General features: G+C 43.9%; 1 protein-coding gene and 1 pseudogene across 1 annotated transcript; one reads left to right on the top strand and one right to left on the bottom strand.

Moving 5' to 3' along the window:
* Positions 1-2,421: 2,421 nt before the first annotated feature.
* On the top strand, positions 2,422-7,129 carry LOC109783629 (probable 4-hydroxy-tetrahydrodipicolinate reductase 2, chloroplastic). The gene is made up of 8 exons (XM_020342218.4): positions 2,422-2,819; positions 3,799-4,036; positions 4,571-4,704; positions 4,801-4,875; positions 5,149-5,250; positions 6,378-6,487; positions 6,559-6,646; positions 6,737-7,129. Exons 1-8 carry the CDS (start codon positions 2,655-2,657, stop codon positions 6,803-6,805), a joined length of 981 nt encoding a protein of 326 aa, XP_020197807.1. The 5' UTR covers positions 2,422-2,654; the 3' UTR covers positions 6,806-7,129.
* A 115-nt stretch (positions 7,130-7,244) lies between these two features.
* On the bottom strand, positions 7,245-8,802 carry LOC109783618 (proline-rich protein 2-like; annotated as a pseudogene).
* Positions 8,803-16,030: the final 7,228 nt, after the last annotated feature.

Below are 16,030 nucleotides of genomic sequence, written 5' to 3'. Positions count from 1 at the left end.
CGGGAAAAAAATTGCACGTATGCCTAGACAAAAATATTATCATACTGCAATAACATTGCTATCAAATAATGATGATTGTAGCGGAAAACATATCAGATGAACTTGTTGAAAACCTTTAGCTCAGCCACCTAAAACCATGTTGTATTGAGTGAGTTATAATGAGTCATAAACAATACTCCCTCCGTAAACTAATATAAGAGCGTTTAGAATACTAAAATAGTGATCTAAACGCTCTTATATTATTAATTTACAGAGGGAGTATTAAATATACACATAATACAAGAAACAAGACTAGGAGACATATGGGGAATTATTGCAAAGGCTCGTCAACAGCTTACATGCAAAACCGATATATCTGTAAACATGGACATAACTGAATTTTGGGTTGGGAAGCATTTGAATTTCAGTATAGTTTTGTCCTTGCAAAAACAAAAACCTCTAATTTCTCAACAATTCATATGATTGATAAGAACCAGAAAACAAAGTGGCTCCCATATGACAGTCTCGTCAACTGCATATCCTATTTTGTAAAGTAAACATACATGTGCTATTTTTTCCAAACAAATGTCGTCTTTGCATACAGGGGTGTTACTGTGTATAAGTAGATGCAGGACAACAGCCAAGCTGACAAACATGAATTAACATGTATGATGGGATTGGATTGAGTGAGCGAAAATAAAATGGATCACAAGAAATCAAATGTTTAAGCTTAAAAAACATATTTTCTATAGCTGTCCTCTGCAGCCTGATTGGATTAGAAAACATAAGAGAGTTAGCTTTAAGTCAATAAATGTCCTTAGCTGCAAGACCTGCTAAGAATAAATCATGGCATTCAAGCTTCCACATAATATGTGCTTATAGATTCAAACAACTCACCACTGTCACATTGCCACAGTCCCCAATGCAATATTCTCAGGTAAGCAAGTTCCCATTACTTCCATATCTTCTGAAGAATATGTCTATTCCATATCTTCTGAAGAATATGTGTACATTTGACCAAAATGAATTATGAAGTACACTCACACAAGCACAAGCTCTCTATTGATGCCATGTACAGCTGTAGGCACCGATATGTATCAGATTTACATATGATGGTAACATGCAGAGTCAAGTTATAATTTCATTTCTTTAAGTATTTGGATTATGCTAATACAGTGGTACATGCAGATTCTAAATTACAAGATCCGCAGAGAGTAGGTGTAGGAACACTTGAAACAAATAGTAATGGGAGTAAAACAAGGACTACACTATGTATATTCTTGCAAGCATTGATGGAAAACAACTGATGACATGGTACGACCCACGTGAGCATCAGATTGATCCAGAATTCCAGATCAACATTAACACATACATGGATGGATCAAGATGAAATTGTGAAGTATCCCTCCCTACCCTTGTTGGATTGATTGATTTGGAATGAACAGAACTGATTGTGCACTAGATGAATAGTACAATCCAGCTGCTGGTAGCCTGGTGCCTCAGTGGGACGGGGTGGAGACAAAGTGCCCGGCAAACATGACGGAGAATCAGATTACCTGGAGAAACGGCAGCAAATGAATGCTTCATGTCTCTCCTCCCCTGCTTGGCCTCCTCCCTTGTTCCCCATCCTCCTCTTTTTCTGATGGTCCTCCCGTCACCGCCACGCATGTTCCCTTCCCATCACCACCAACGAAAACCGCATCCCCGTCGACCAAGGGATCAAGAAATCTGTAGCGCCACTAACTTTTCCAATTGGACTTCCCCTGCCGCTTCCTTGCTCCTCTCTGCCGCTATGTCCTGGCCGGGAGACGACGTCTCACCTCACCGGTGACGGCTCGCCCGTAGACGAGAGAAAAGGGGCGGCGGTGGCGCTGGTCGGGATGGAGCAGGGCGAGAGAAGAAGCAGCGGAGAAACGGCCGTCCTCTGATGGGCAGCGCTAGAGAAGCGATGGGGGCGGGGGCGACGACGGCGGCAACCGTTGGGGTGGAAAGTGAGAGAGGGAGAGAAAAAGAATCGTTCCGTGCGAGGGATGACCTACCAGCATTTTTTCTTTCTGTGCGAGTGTTGCACAGTAACACAACGATACGTGCCTTCCGCAACTGTTAATGGGATGTATGTATTTTAGAGAGATTAAGTCTATTGCTATGCTGCTTTTTTTTTTGAACTTTATTGCTATGCTGCTCTTTAGTCGCTGTACCATCTCACATTGCCTAACGCTTTGTAATAATGTTGCAAACCTCTAGCGCTGTTTGGGTGGAGGATGGAACATGAGCCCCAAGCCGTATGGCCGGGCGATATCCCTACCTTCGCTCAATGTTTCTTTGCCAGCGATCGTGCTCGGCAAGTTGGTCAATGGAATGAGATTTTCAATTTTTTTTATAAAAAAAAAAACTCTGTTCTGAGATGAAAAGACTCTGTCATGTCAAAAAAAAAAAAAAAACACGCCGTGCATCACTCATTCACGCGCCTCTCGTCAGACCGACGACCTGCATCAGCAGTTCAGCACCTTCACGGCAGCACGGGTCCGCTACGGATAAACGGTCGCTACTCGCTAGTCGTCCGGTGAAGCCGCGCAAGCAGCTGCCGCCGGGATAAACCGTTTGTTGGCCAGGTCCCTCTATCCGGTTTCACCCCTCAAATTATATCGCCCAAGCAGCCGCGCCGCCGGGCAAAAATGCTCTCGCTGCGGGCGCCGCCCCGTACTCTGTCGCCCTCGCCGTGGCGGAGACGGGGCCGCCTCGACGGTTTCGCCGCGCCGCGTTGTGTCAGCGCCGCGCCACCTGCGACAACCCTAGAGACGGCTACCGCGCGGCCGGCAGGCGTCTCCTTCCCGATTCTGGTACGCCGGCTGCATTTATCATGCCACCACTAACCTGTTCGGCGGAATGCCGCTGAGGCCACTGGTATTCAGTTGTGTGCAATCTCACCTTTATCGCATCAGGCAAACTTTCACGATTGTCTCATCATAAATCGTTTCTTTAGTTATATATATGGCTACTTGATGCACAGTGAGCTATTATTCTTTTCCAGCTCTAAAAAAAATTCCGTTTCTTATCATTATGGTACTGGATTTCGACTTCCCATGCTGGAAAGGAGGCTATTTTCAGCCGTCAAATATTAGTGCAATATTCTTGACAAGCTATATCATTATATTACTGGAATTCGAGTTCCATGGCACTATTTTATTTGAAGGAACCGAATATCAGTGCAACATAAGACATGGTCAATCCTGCTCACTATATCTTATGCCTATAATACCCTATTCCTTTGGAAGGCTAAGGACGGATGAGGAAGTTGATGCAATCATCAAACTAACATAAGCATAGCTGCCAAGATAACGAAAGGAAGTTGAGCTGACCTAACCACATTTGATTTCTTTAGTAATAGATGAGGCCCATGCATAATTCTGTAAGATGAACGATGTCCTATTTGGTTCACATTCTACACTGATTTTTTTGTATCCACCTGTAAATAACAGTCTACTTTAGGAGAAAAACAGAAAATATGTTGATCTCATAGTCCAATGTTTTTTTAATCCAAGTTTCAAAACTTTGTAGATGGTAGGCCAATTTGCCAGCCCCTTGCTTGTACATATTAAGGATGACACATGTGTAGTCAACAACAATGATTACAGGTCCAGTCCAACAACTCTGGCTGGATAAGACAAAGGGACTAGAGTTACTGAATTTATACAATTTCCTGCAATGCTTTACTAGAAGATCAATTGAAGTATATTCTCATAGTCATGCTAGACAATTATGTGACAAATTTATTTAGTAGTATTTACTATTTAGTCTTTCATTTGTTCAATTTTGTAGGTGAATGGCTGCACTGGTAAAATGGGGGTATCTGTTGCTGAGGCAGCTACTTCAAGGGGTCTTCACCTAGTTCCTGTTTCATTCAGTAGTAGAGAGAACCTTGACAAAACAATACAAATTGGTGATATAGATGTTGAGATATATGGCCCTTCTGCAAGAGAAGATGTTCTTTCATCTGTCATCGACGAATTCCCAGATGTCATTGTGGTGGACTACACGGCGCCTAATTCTGTGAACTGTACGGTTTTGTCTTGTTATTTTATTTTGCTTTATGACGTCTTATAACTTGCTTGGAATGATTTATCATCGCTGGTAGCTTCTACAATCGTGAAATTACTGCTCCAGAAATTCCTTTTCCAAGCCATTATGTACAAACATGCTTCTATCTGAACTAATATCTGCAGAAATTTCAGCTGCTTGGCTTTTCTTGAAAATTTATTTGCAAGATTTGACGCATATATTTTTTGTTTGGCTTACATTAAGGATTAATCTCAGTTTTATATGGCAAGATACTGTGATAGGAAACTACTTTGATTTGATAGCTTGATTTTTTTAACCTAGAATAACTAAACTAGTAAATTGATTTGGATCTTGTTGAAAGGCTCAGGTTCTTAATCCGTGGGTAGATTTTGCCCCTCCATTGCTCAAGAGATATACAGAAAACAAACTAAAGATGCTTGATTTTTCGGTATCTGTGTTGTTTCCTTTCCCGTCGCCGCCTTCGGTCTGCACTCTTCTGGCTGAAAATACACAATACTCTTGCATTATGCAGCTAATGCCGAGCTCTATTGCAAGCTTGGTGTGCCATTTGTAATGGGCACAACTGGTGGCGATCAGCAGTTACTGTACAAATCAGTGCAAGATTCAAATAACTACGCACTAATATCTCCACAAATGGGCAAACAGGTACGCCGAAAAAGCACTGTCAAATTTAATAAGTAAACTATTATTGTTGCCAAGTTGTTGAAAACACAAACGGCACACATCATTTTTCCTTGTCAGGTTGTTGCATTTCTTGCTGCAATGGAAACAATTGCGGAGCAGTTTCCTGGGGCCTTTTCAGGCTATCGTTTGGAGGTATGGTTCTACCTGAAAATTAGGTTCAGAAAGGAAGTGTCTGACAATGTTAAAAGTCTTTAAGCTTTTACTTCGAGGACCAGTACTTCAATCATTAGTCTACCCTAATATGTTTGAGAGCAACTACTCAGTAATATAAGCTCTTTTGCAAGTTTTCGTATTGTTTGTTTGGTCTGAGACTTTCTAAAAGAAATTAGGCCAAACACATTTCTATTGGCTGACCCTAAACTTCCACGTGTCATTTTGGAGGTCTAAGTGTGAGAATATTTGCAGGTACTGGAATCCCATCAAGCAGGAAAGCTGGACACATCTGGTACAGCTAAAGCTGTAATTGCTTGTTTCGAGAAGTTAGGCGCGGTCTTTGACATGGACCGGGTAAATTCGTATTCTTGTGCTTGAAATTGAATGTATATATTATCCGTATTCTTAAGCAAATAGCAACTTGACCCTCATAATGCGCATCATGACCTTAAACTAGTCATTTTCAAATCCACAGTGAAATTACCATACCATCTTTTTTGGAATTATATCTTTCCTTCAAATATGATTGATCTTCTCTCAAACTTCTCTCTTTCTAAACCTGAGACATTAAAATAGTGATGATAACTACTTCGGTGTTGGATTTTGTTGATATTGCATTACTGCAATCTAGATGAGGAATTATCTTTTCTTTCCACAAAAAAGGTACCATAGTATGTATTACCAATTTGAAAGAAGGGTTGGGTCTTAGTGACTACTCTTGGGAGTTCAGCCAAACTGGTTCCTTGACTGCAGGATAAATTCTGAAAATTGTATGCATGATCACAGCTGCATCTCCTTGTTATATTGTTGGAAAATATTTTAGTACATCAACTGGAGGTTATAAGTCCCAACTCTAGCCTCCTTACTCTTAAATGCTTGATAACTCCTTTTGGGAACAAATACTTGATGACTGAATTTTTTGGAATCATGATGATTGTAGGTTTCTATCTTTGCCTCTTTATTCCTTTGGAGCCGAGTTTATGTTTACCTGTTAGTGTCCTGAAGCTAGGATTGTAGGAGATGCGTTGCGGTGCCTGTTTACTTTCCTCCTATTTTATCGGAAAGACGGATGGGTCTGCTGGTAGACGAGTTCACAAGTCTCATTTCATTTCTCCTCCTACCACCTGGGGAGGGGGGCTGGGAACGGTACAATACTACAGTGAGCTCTTCAGGTGTGCCACTTGCCACCAGCTCACTCGATATAAATGACAGAATGAAAGTCTATGCACAGTAGTACAGTGAGCTCTTCGGGTGTGCCACTTCGGGCGGAGCCTGTTTTCTTCCATGAGAAAGATCCATTAAATTTACGAACTACCAGCCCAATTTTTTTTTCTGTGTACTGATGTCTTTTTTTCTAGCTTGTTACTACTGATTTATGGCATTGGTTTGCTATACAAGTGGTCAATAGACCTGCACAATTTTCTGAAAGTTATGAAACTGGTGTTATATTATGTATTGGTTGTTACCTTCTATGCCAGCAGATGGTTAAGATCAGGGATCCTGAGCAACAGCTTTATATGGTGGGTGTCCCCGAAGAACACATTGAAGGGCATGCATTCCATCTGTACCATCTAACTTCTCCCGATGACAGGTAATTACCACCCTTCTGAAATGTGATGCTTTACATTCAGGTTTGCTGATTGTTCGGTTTTCTCCTGCCAGCGTTTCATTTGAGTTCCAGCACAATGTTTGTGGCCGTTCAATCTACGCCGAAGGGTCAGTTGATGCTGCCGTATTTCTGTATAAGAAGGTTTGTTTATGCTTGCTTCGTACGATTGTTGTAACACGTTTTACTTGCAGTTCTTGTTTCTTATTATCTTACTATTTCTTTCTAATTTAGGTACAATCAATGGATCCTAAGAGAATTTACAACATGATTGATGTCTTGCAAGAAGGCGATATGCGGTGAAGTTAATTGATTACCTCTTAATGGATCTGAGTGAAATTTTGAAACAAATCTTCCCATATCTTGCGGAAACACAGGGGATTGGGAGGGGGTAGTATTTAGTGAGTAGTGTGGACTGTGGAGTACTAGAGTTGATATATGTACTGAACTGCGAATAGTTTAGTCCAGAACCTTAAACTGTACGAACAGAAGTGGGGCAGGACGTCAATATTGTTCATGTGGGTGGTAGCCTGGTTGGTACTCTGCTCCGTTCCATAATGTAAGACGTTTTTTGAAACTAGTGTCAAAAAACGTGACTAATGTAGTGTCAAAAACATCTTACAATAACTGTTAAGCAAGTTTTTCTGGGCATCCCGCTCATTCATCTACCAAAGTTGCATCTCATATGTACCATCAGTGAGAAGGTCAGTGGCAGAAGTCGCCGTACGCATCAAGTGAGAAATAACAGGATGCCAATCATATTTCCAACATACATTACACATTTACACAGTACATCAGAGTGGAACAAACACACAAAACAAGCAAGATCGAACTACTCCAGAAATGGAACGCCCTCAACCGAACTAACAATAGTCCTCGCAATCCAGTTCAAAAAAATGAAAAACAATCGTCCTCGCAAACATTATTTTGTGGAAGCAACGTCGCCTGCTACCAGCGAGCAAAGGAGTGAAAAGAACTCGTTCGTGGCTTCAAACAAAAGAGCGAGCAACCTCGCTCCGCCGCGGACAAAACCATCTACGGCTTGCCGCCGCTCTGCTTGGCAGGAGGAAAGAACGGCAGCTTCTTGAGGAACGGGAGCATCTTCTTGAAGAGTTGTGGCTCAGTGACGGCGTCACGCTGGGCCCGGGGGTGGTAGATCGGCGTCGGGGTTGGCGCCGTCGGCGTGTACACCGGCGTCGTTGGCGGCTTGACTGCAGGCGCGAGATCGTGATCGTGATCGTGGCCATGATCGTGATCGTGGTCGTGGTCGTGATCATGGTCGTGGTCGTGGTCATGGTCATGATCGTGCTTGGGAGGGACAGTCACGGGCTTGTGGAAGACGACCAGGTGGTGCTTGTGCAGAGGATGGCACAGGAACGCGGATGCGCACTCAGCTGAAGGTTGGTGCACCTCGCCGGCGAGCGCGACGAAGGTCGTCTGGCCGTCGCGGCCGGGCCGTGCCGCGACGATCTTGGAGGGCTCCTGCCCGGGGCACGGCGCGCCAGACGCGCTGTGGAGCTGCGCGAAGCAGTCCTGCTTCAGCTCGCCGCCGTCCCCGACGAGGCGTCCAGGGGGACGCTGAAGGCGCCGGATTTGTCCACAGGCCCCACGGACTTGCTCTCGTACTCGCCCTTGCCATTCTTACACTTGACAGCAACTTGGAGACCTGACACAAGTAGATAACAAATTGAAAAAGGGCCAATTAGGCTCTGCTTTTCTTTGACGCCGTTGGCAAATTCAGTGTGTCTAAAAGTACTTTTAGAGGGACTGTGGTATCCCCAGTCCATCACGGTTCAAGTTCTGGTGCTCGCATTTATTCATGAATAATTTCAGGATTTTCGGCGATGCGCATTTAGTGGGAGAAGACGTTCCCGTCGACGACGAAGTGCCTACGGTAACTTTGTAAATTTTAAGATGATATGCCGGCTCAGTCTTTCGGAGATGCTCATAGGGGTAGGGTGTGTGCGCGTTCATAGGGTGAGTGTATGCGCGTGTATATGAGCGCTTGCGTATGTACTGTGTTCAAAAAAGTTTACGTACCTTTGAAAGCTGCCTCGGCGTTCATGTTCTTCCTTGTGCAGTCCGAGCACCTGGCCAGGCCGACCACGACCGGCGCCGCCTCGCCGTGCACAGCGTTCGCGAGGCCGATCGCCAGCGCTACGGCGCAAACTCCGAACAGGAACCGCCGTGGTAGGAGCGCCATTGTGGAGCTCAATCTACCACTTGTTCGGAGATGCCAAGGAAGGGAAGCTGTGGATGGATGGATGTGGCCAAGGATGGCATCGTTTATATAGGCGTCAAACACCGACGCGGTTCAATCAACCGGATCGGCCCGTAAGTGAAAAGGTGAAGAACAGCTAAATTCGGCGCCGGCTTTGCAGATTAGCCATTAACGTCGCGTAATGTGATCTCCTTTCCTTCAAATATACTCTCCAGTTCCAACTTTCCTCGTACTGGCCGTTAAATGCTCAAGCGAAGTTTAGTACATAGCACATGGATTGCCCTTTTGCAGGATCAAGTTGTCGACCAGATCAAGGGAGGGTGAATGAAAGATTTTAACAACTTCTTAAAAAAAACACATTTTCGGAAGAAGAAGAAAGTAAACAAAACAAAGCGCAAATACTGAAAAGATGAATAGCTGAACTTAAGCGGTCATTAACTTGTAAGCATGTGAGGCAGACTAGTAAGCTAAAGACAGAAGTACGCATAGGGTTCATCTGACTCCCACCGGCGCCGCCGCCGGTCCGCCTTGTCTCCGGTGGCCCTAGGGCCATGAAGACGTGGTAGACCCCGGCCCTTGCCGGTGGGAGGGACCATGCTCCCTTTTTAGGTGTTTTTATGATTTCGTTTAGGGTTTGTGTCCTACTCACGAAAAGAAGGCGGTGACGCATCTCTGAAGATGGAATAAGCTTCCCCCATCTGATCCCATTCTGGTGATGGGTCTAACATCGTCGGAGGGCGTGTGGAGGTGTGTCTCCGATAGATCTTGCAGGATTCAGTCAGTACTGGTCTTTGATGGATCTGTTTGTATCCAGTCTTCGTTCGTGCGTCTACAGGTTGGTTCTTTCGATGTATACTTCTCTTCATCGGCAACGGTTGCTGTTCTGGTGCGCTGGTCCTGTAGGGCCTTAGCACGACGACTTTCCAACTGTCTACTACAACAAGTTTGGCCCGGCTCCGGTGAGGGAGGGACGATGACGGTGGCGCATCTTCAACGCGCCCCAGTGCTTGTATTCGTCGCTACTCGCTAGGTGGTCGGACATGGATATAATTTTTGTTATTTTTGTGTTCTTTGTACTACCACGGCATGATGAATAGATCAAGAGTTTTCTAAAAAAAGGCAGAAGTACGTTAGATAGAGAAATAACCAAGTAGCATTACAAAAAAAGTGAAAGTGCATCTAATCCTCAAGGTGGATTTTGATAATTCATGTCTACATATCTCAAAGAACTAAGCATGAAGTTAAGCCGCGGAAAAACATACAATACTGAATAATGTTTCTACAACGATTAGAAAGAAAGGGGAGGGGAAGTTCTTCGAAATAGAGGCGATTATAGAATGTAAAGGCAGTGCGAGGAAATATAACTCGACAAAGACAAAGAGATCTGTTACCCCAGTTCGAACTATTGGCACATTTCTATGTCTGGTTGGAGAGGATGAGCCATAGCTCTGGGAACACTTAGTCCTCGTCTTGTTCTCCATGAGTTAAGTTCCTCGAAACTTGCCCAGTCACTCGAGGTAGATCTTGATTTGATCTTCAGGCCTTCACATACTTGTTCTTCGGCGAATCCACAATCTAGAAGCTCTTGAACAGACGGCTAACCGTCTAGAGGATGCACATCCTCAAGAGTAACAAGCACAAGTTAGGCTTTGATCAAATTATTCGGTGATGCTCGATCACTTTTCGTAATTAGGCTTAGATTATTATGAGGAATGAGTTGCTCATACAACACTTGTAAATTTCTCATGGATCAACCAACCACTTATGGTTGAGTTAGGGTGCTAATTATAGCTATGGGTGGCAACCCAGGGCTTGATATGACCGTTGGAGCTACACGCACAATGACAACACGACACACGACTAACAGTTGAATTTCAAATCAGGGACGTGTGGACTTCAATATAACTTAGCATTTAGACATCCAACGCATCGCCAAAGACGTTTAACTCGGATGTGTTGATAGTAGTGAGACTAAATAACTCGCCTAAAAGGATATTTAAAAGTATTCTCTCTCATAAGAAATAGGTTGGATTGAGTACACATTAAAGATTTCAATCTAACTTTCACTTGAACCCCTCTTAATAGTACGTTTTATCACATGACTCAAATAGAAGCAATAGAGAACTAGTAAACAAAAGTCTACACAGAAGCTTCTAATACTCCACAGGACATTTCGAGTTCTTCAATTGTTCCACAATTTTTATGGGTCATAAGTCTTGGGTTAAACCAAATCCCTGGGGACTTTAACTTGTGTACACTGATGACCCACAAGTATAGGGGATCAATTGTAGCTCTTTCCGATAAGTAAGAGTGTCGAACCCAACGAGGAGCAGAAGGAAATGACAAGTAGTTTTCAGTAAAGTAATGTCTGTAAGTGCTGAAACTGTAAGTAGTGGAGTAGTTTGGTAGCAAGATAATTTGTAACGAGCAAGTAACGATAGTAGTAAAAAATATGCAGCAAGGTAGCCAATCCTTTTGAGGCAAAGGACAGACCAAAACGGTCTCTTATGATAAGCAAAGCGTTCTTGAGGGTACACGGGAATTTCATCTAGTCACTTTCATCATGTTGGTGAAAGTGCGTTAAGTCGACTAGATGGGGGGGGGGGTGAATAGGCAATTTTTAATAATTCTTCACTGAGGAATTTCAGGGTGAGGAAATTCCTAAGTCACGAATGACTAGCAGCGGAATACGTACTCAGATGCAAGCATAACAGAACAGAAACACATGCATCATGATGAAATGAAAGCAAGCATAGAGTACAGAAAGCGTAAACACAGGATTAGCAGGCTGAAGACAAACTGACTGAAGAAAATGAACTGAGGAAATTGTGAAAGTCTTCAGTCAAATTCTTCAAATAGTAACGATCAAGTACACAACACGGTAATGAGGAAATGAAAGGGTTGAGGAAATAGAACCGGTTAGCTCGGTGAAGACAATGATTTCGTAGACCAGTTCCAACTACTGTGACAGTTGTACGTCTGGTTGGAGCGGCTAGGTATTTAAACCCGAGGACACACAGTCCTCACCGTATTCTCCTTGAGCTAAGGTCACACAGACCTCGCCCAATCACTCGTGGTAAGTCTTCAGGTGACTTCCAAACCTTCACAAACTCGATCACTCGGTGATCCACAATTTCCTCTTGGATGCTCTAGACCATGACGCCTAACCGTCTGGAAGATGCATAGTCTTCAAAGGTAACAAGCTTCGGATCCACACATGAACAATATCTTCAGTGATGCTCAATCACTTTGGGTTTGTAGGTGTTTGGGTTTGGGTTTTCCTCACTTGATGATTTTCGCTCAAAGTCCTCGGAGGATGGGATGCTCTCAATGACAAGTGTCAGTTTCTCGCGGAGCAGCCAACCAGCTAGTGGTTGTAGGGGACGGATATTTATAGCCTAGGGAGCAGCCCAACATGATAAGACATAAATGCCCTCCAATGATATGACCGTTAGGTGGAAGATATTTTGGGACAGCTGGCGCATAACACAGCAACAGTCGGAATTTTGAGGTTCAAATTCCTCAGGCCTATCATGTTCCTCACTTGTAGGCAATCGACACTGGCGAATTCCTAACTCCTCAGTCAGAACAAATTCCTCAGAGACCAGAAGAACTTCGTCTCTGTCACTGAAGAAATTGACTGAACTGTATGAGATTTCCAATGGCTTCACTCGAAGGGATTGGTAGGTATAGGATTTTGAGATGAGCATCACTTGGAAACTTTTCCTTAGTTTTACCTCGACCCCCTTTAACAGTACGGTGTTTCCTATGACTCAAGAAAGGGAAAACGAAACTACGGAAACAAAAGTCTTCACGCTTCATATTCCTCGCATGAATATTAAGTCTTCAGGATCACACCAATTTATTCACTTTCAAAGTCTTCAGAAAGCCAAAGTCTTCAGTTGAAGACATTCATTTTTAGGGGCCGACTTTCTCTGTAACTATCAAACTCCTAATAGACTTATAGACCTGTGTACACTCATAAACACATTAGTGCCTTAACCTATAAGTCTTCAATACTCCAAAATCACTAAGGGGCACTAGATGCACATACAATCTCCCCCTTTTTGGTGATTGATGACAATATAGGTTAAGTTCTCAACAGGAATAAATATATGAAGTGTAAATACTTGTATTGAGGAATTTGATTGCAAGATATAGAAGAACTCCCCCTGAAGATGTGCATATGTGAGGAATTTGGTTTTGAAGCAATGCACATTGAAGAGTAGAATCATGGAGATCTCCCCCTATATCTTGTAATTCATACACGCATTTAACATATAATATAAAGAATTTGAAATGCATGATGAAATACGGTGGCTGATGTAATTCAGCATGCGTGCATAAACATATATGAGGAAATAGCATGCAGAAGAACATAGCGAAAGTATCAGACCACCATCGGACTTAAGTTTACAAATCGATCCAACAAATCTTTAGAAGAACGAGAGTTGTAACTTAGCAAAAAAACGCCCGTATAGATAGACCCGATTGAAGACTAACTCAAATTTCCCCCCCTTTGTCATCGAATGACCAAAAGGGATGAAAAATGAGGACTAACGCCCCTGAAGAATATCATCACGAAGTCGATGGAGGAGCGCCAGCGTTGTTGGGGTCGGTTGTGGAAGTAGGGCCTGCCGCAGTGTCGTCCAAATCTTCATTATCATCAGTCTCGCGCGATGAAGAATAAGAGTTGGCCACCAAGTGAGGAACTTTGACCTTCTTGAATTTCTTCGAAGGTGGCTGAGACCAGTCAAAGTCCTGCTTGAAGCCCATCTGCTTGAGATCTTCTTCACCGTAGAGATGAGATAGAACAGCCTAGGTGCGATCAAAGACTTCATGGAGGTAGTAATGGTTCTTCTTCACTGAATTCTGAGTGATGGTCATGTTCTGAAGAATTGAACCAAACTGTCTCTTGACCCATTTGTGGTTGCGATCGAACTTCTGGTGAAGACTGAGAAGAAGCTCATGATCAGTCATCACCCTTGGAGCTGTGCCTTGAGGATTTTGCTTAGAAGCATTGGCGGCAGAGTCGTGAGTGGCAGAGTCATAAGTAGCTGAGATGATTTTGAAAGTCGGCCTTGTAATTGATTGAAGACCTTGATCTAAGGAATCTCATAATCCAAGGACGCGTAAGGCTTCAACTCAAATGGTGACAATGCGATATTTGCCAGAGTCCTCATGAACAAATCATGGTAGTTGATTGGAACACCATGAATAATGTTGAATAGCAAATTCTTCATGATGCCAACGACTTCTTCTTCATTAGAATCATGGCCTTTGATAGGACTCAGGGTCTTGGTCAGAATTCGATAGACAGTCCTCGGCACATATAGCAGTTCCTTCACGAGGAATTTGGTTCTGGGGGCTTGACCAGGCCTCAGCGGCTTCATCAGTACTTGCATGTAATGATCAGATAGCTCAGGTTCATGGTAGATAAGTTGAGCGCCTTCAAGAGGAGGACTGACAGGCAGGGCATGAAGCAATTCAGAGGCCGGTGCTTTATAGTGCGTGTTTTCTGTCATCCAATCCAGCACCCATGAATTCACATCTTCTGCATTGCCGGTGATGTGCAGTGTGGCGTAGAACTGAAGAATTAGCTCTCATTCCAGTCAACGATGTCGGTGCAGAAGTTTAGCAGCCCAGCGTCATGAAGAACACTGAGGACTGGGGTGAAGCAAGGCAGTGATTCCATGTCAACATGAGGAATATGCTCATGGTCGAAGATTTTGTCTTTATCGAATAGGAGTGAAGAGTAGAAGTTCATCTGACTGGCTGTCCAGAAACGCTTCCTTCGAAGACGAGCAGAGTCATAGGGGCGTAATCAGTGAAGAATACATGCTCGTGAAAGAAGTCATCAGCCTTGAACTTCTGCTTCTTTGAGAAAGGATTCTTCGGCTTGGGCTGAGGAGTGTCAGTCAATGTCTTCGCAGCCTCAGGAATCACAGTCTCAGGAGCCGCAGGCTCAGGAATTTCAGTGTCAACTTCTTCAGTGGTAGCCTGGGTCTCCATCTCTTCAGCAGTGATAACATCAACACTAGTGGCTGGAACAACTTCAGGAATGATAAGAAGTGAAGCTTGATGTTCATCAGAGCCCATATGAATTTCTTCAGTCTGAACTGGGGACTGAGGAATCTGTTGTAGTGGGTGAACATTGGAGAGTTGGGATGATGACTTTCCCAATAGTCATCATTCAGAACAGGAGTGGTGCTCCCAATGTCCACGTCTTCATCTTCTTCATTTATTTCTTCAACGCCTGCCTCTTCAGCTGTGAACTGAGGCATGGGCAATGATACTTGTGGGGTTGAAGGGATATCATCCACTTCAATTTCTTCGTCCAACTGCTCTGACGAAGCAGCAGAAGGAACATCTTCATCCGATCCGCTTGGGATCTCATAATCTTCACCAAAGGGAACGAGTTCCTTGGATGCCATGCTTGAAACAGGAACAACATCAATTGGGTTCTCAAATGAGCTTGTCGAAGTCTGCGTCTTATTTGGTGCTGAAAACTCCGAGGAAGCAGATGCTTTCCTTTTCTTTACAGCTGCTCGTTCCGCAACTTTGGTTTTCTTCGCTTCTGATGCAGAAGGAAGAACTGGACTAGGCATTGGTGCAGGAGGAGCAGAGGAAATTGATTCATTTTCATCAGGCGCAACTGATGCAGTTGCCCTGGCTTGTTTAGTTTCTTCAGGCGCAGCGACAGATGCTTCAACTGGCCTGGCTTGTTCTTCAGGTGCAACACTAGTGGTTGCCCTGGCAATTTCATCAGCGGCCGGAATAGCTTCATCAGCCCTGGTACTTGCAGTTTCATCAGCAGCCTGATTTTCATCAGCTGTGCTGGCATGCTCTTCAGTGGGCTGGGCAGATGCTTCAGCCTGAGGAGATTCATGTTGCGATGGGGCAGCAACATTTGAAGTGAATTTTTCAGCCATCTTAACAAATCTGACTTTGGCTCCAAGCCAATCTGCACGGTAGGTTGAAATTCATCATTGAGTCCCTTGATCTCCGCTTGTGCAGCCACAAGTTCATCAGTTGTCATTTTGACAACATTCTTCTTCAGAAAGCGCTCCTTCTTGTATTGAGCTTTCTTCAGCTGTCTGGCCTTTTCATATTTCCACTTTTCTTCGCCAATGAAGGCGGTCAGCATGTGACTCTAGCCAGGAGTAAGCTTGAAGTCTGGCATAGGTGTGTTGGGGTCCTTGTGCCAGAGATCAATATACTCAAGGATCAGCTTGGGATCCAGAAGAAGAGGCACTTCACTTCATTTGGCTCTAGCGGCCTTTTGCTGTCTGTCCCTGATGATTTCA

The sequence above is a fragment of the Aegilops tauschii genome, chromosome 4 (assembly GCF_002575655.3).
Source record: "Aegilops tauschii subsp. strangulata cultivar AL8/78 chromosome 4, Aet v6.0, whole genome shotgun sequence".
Classification (NCBI taxonomy): domain Eukaryota; kingdom Viridiplantae; phylum Streptophyta; class Magnoliopsida; order Poales; family Poaceae; genus Aegilops; species Aegilops tauschii.
The sequence above is the reverse complement of the archived record's forward strand: the minus strand, read 5'-3'. Positions and strand labels throughout refer to the sequence as shown.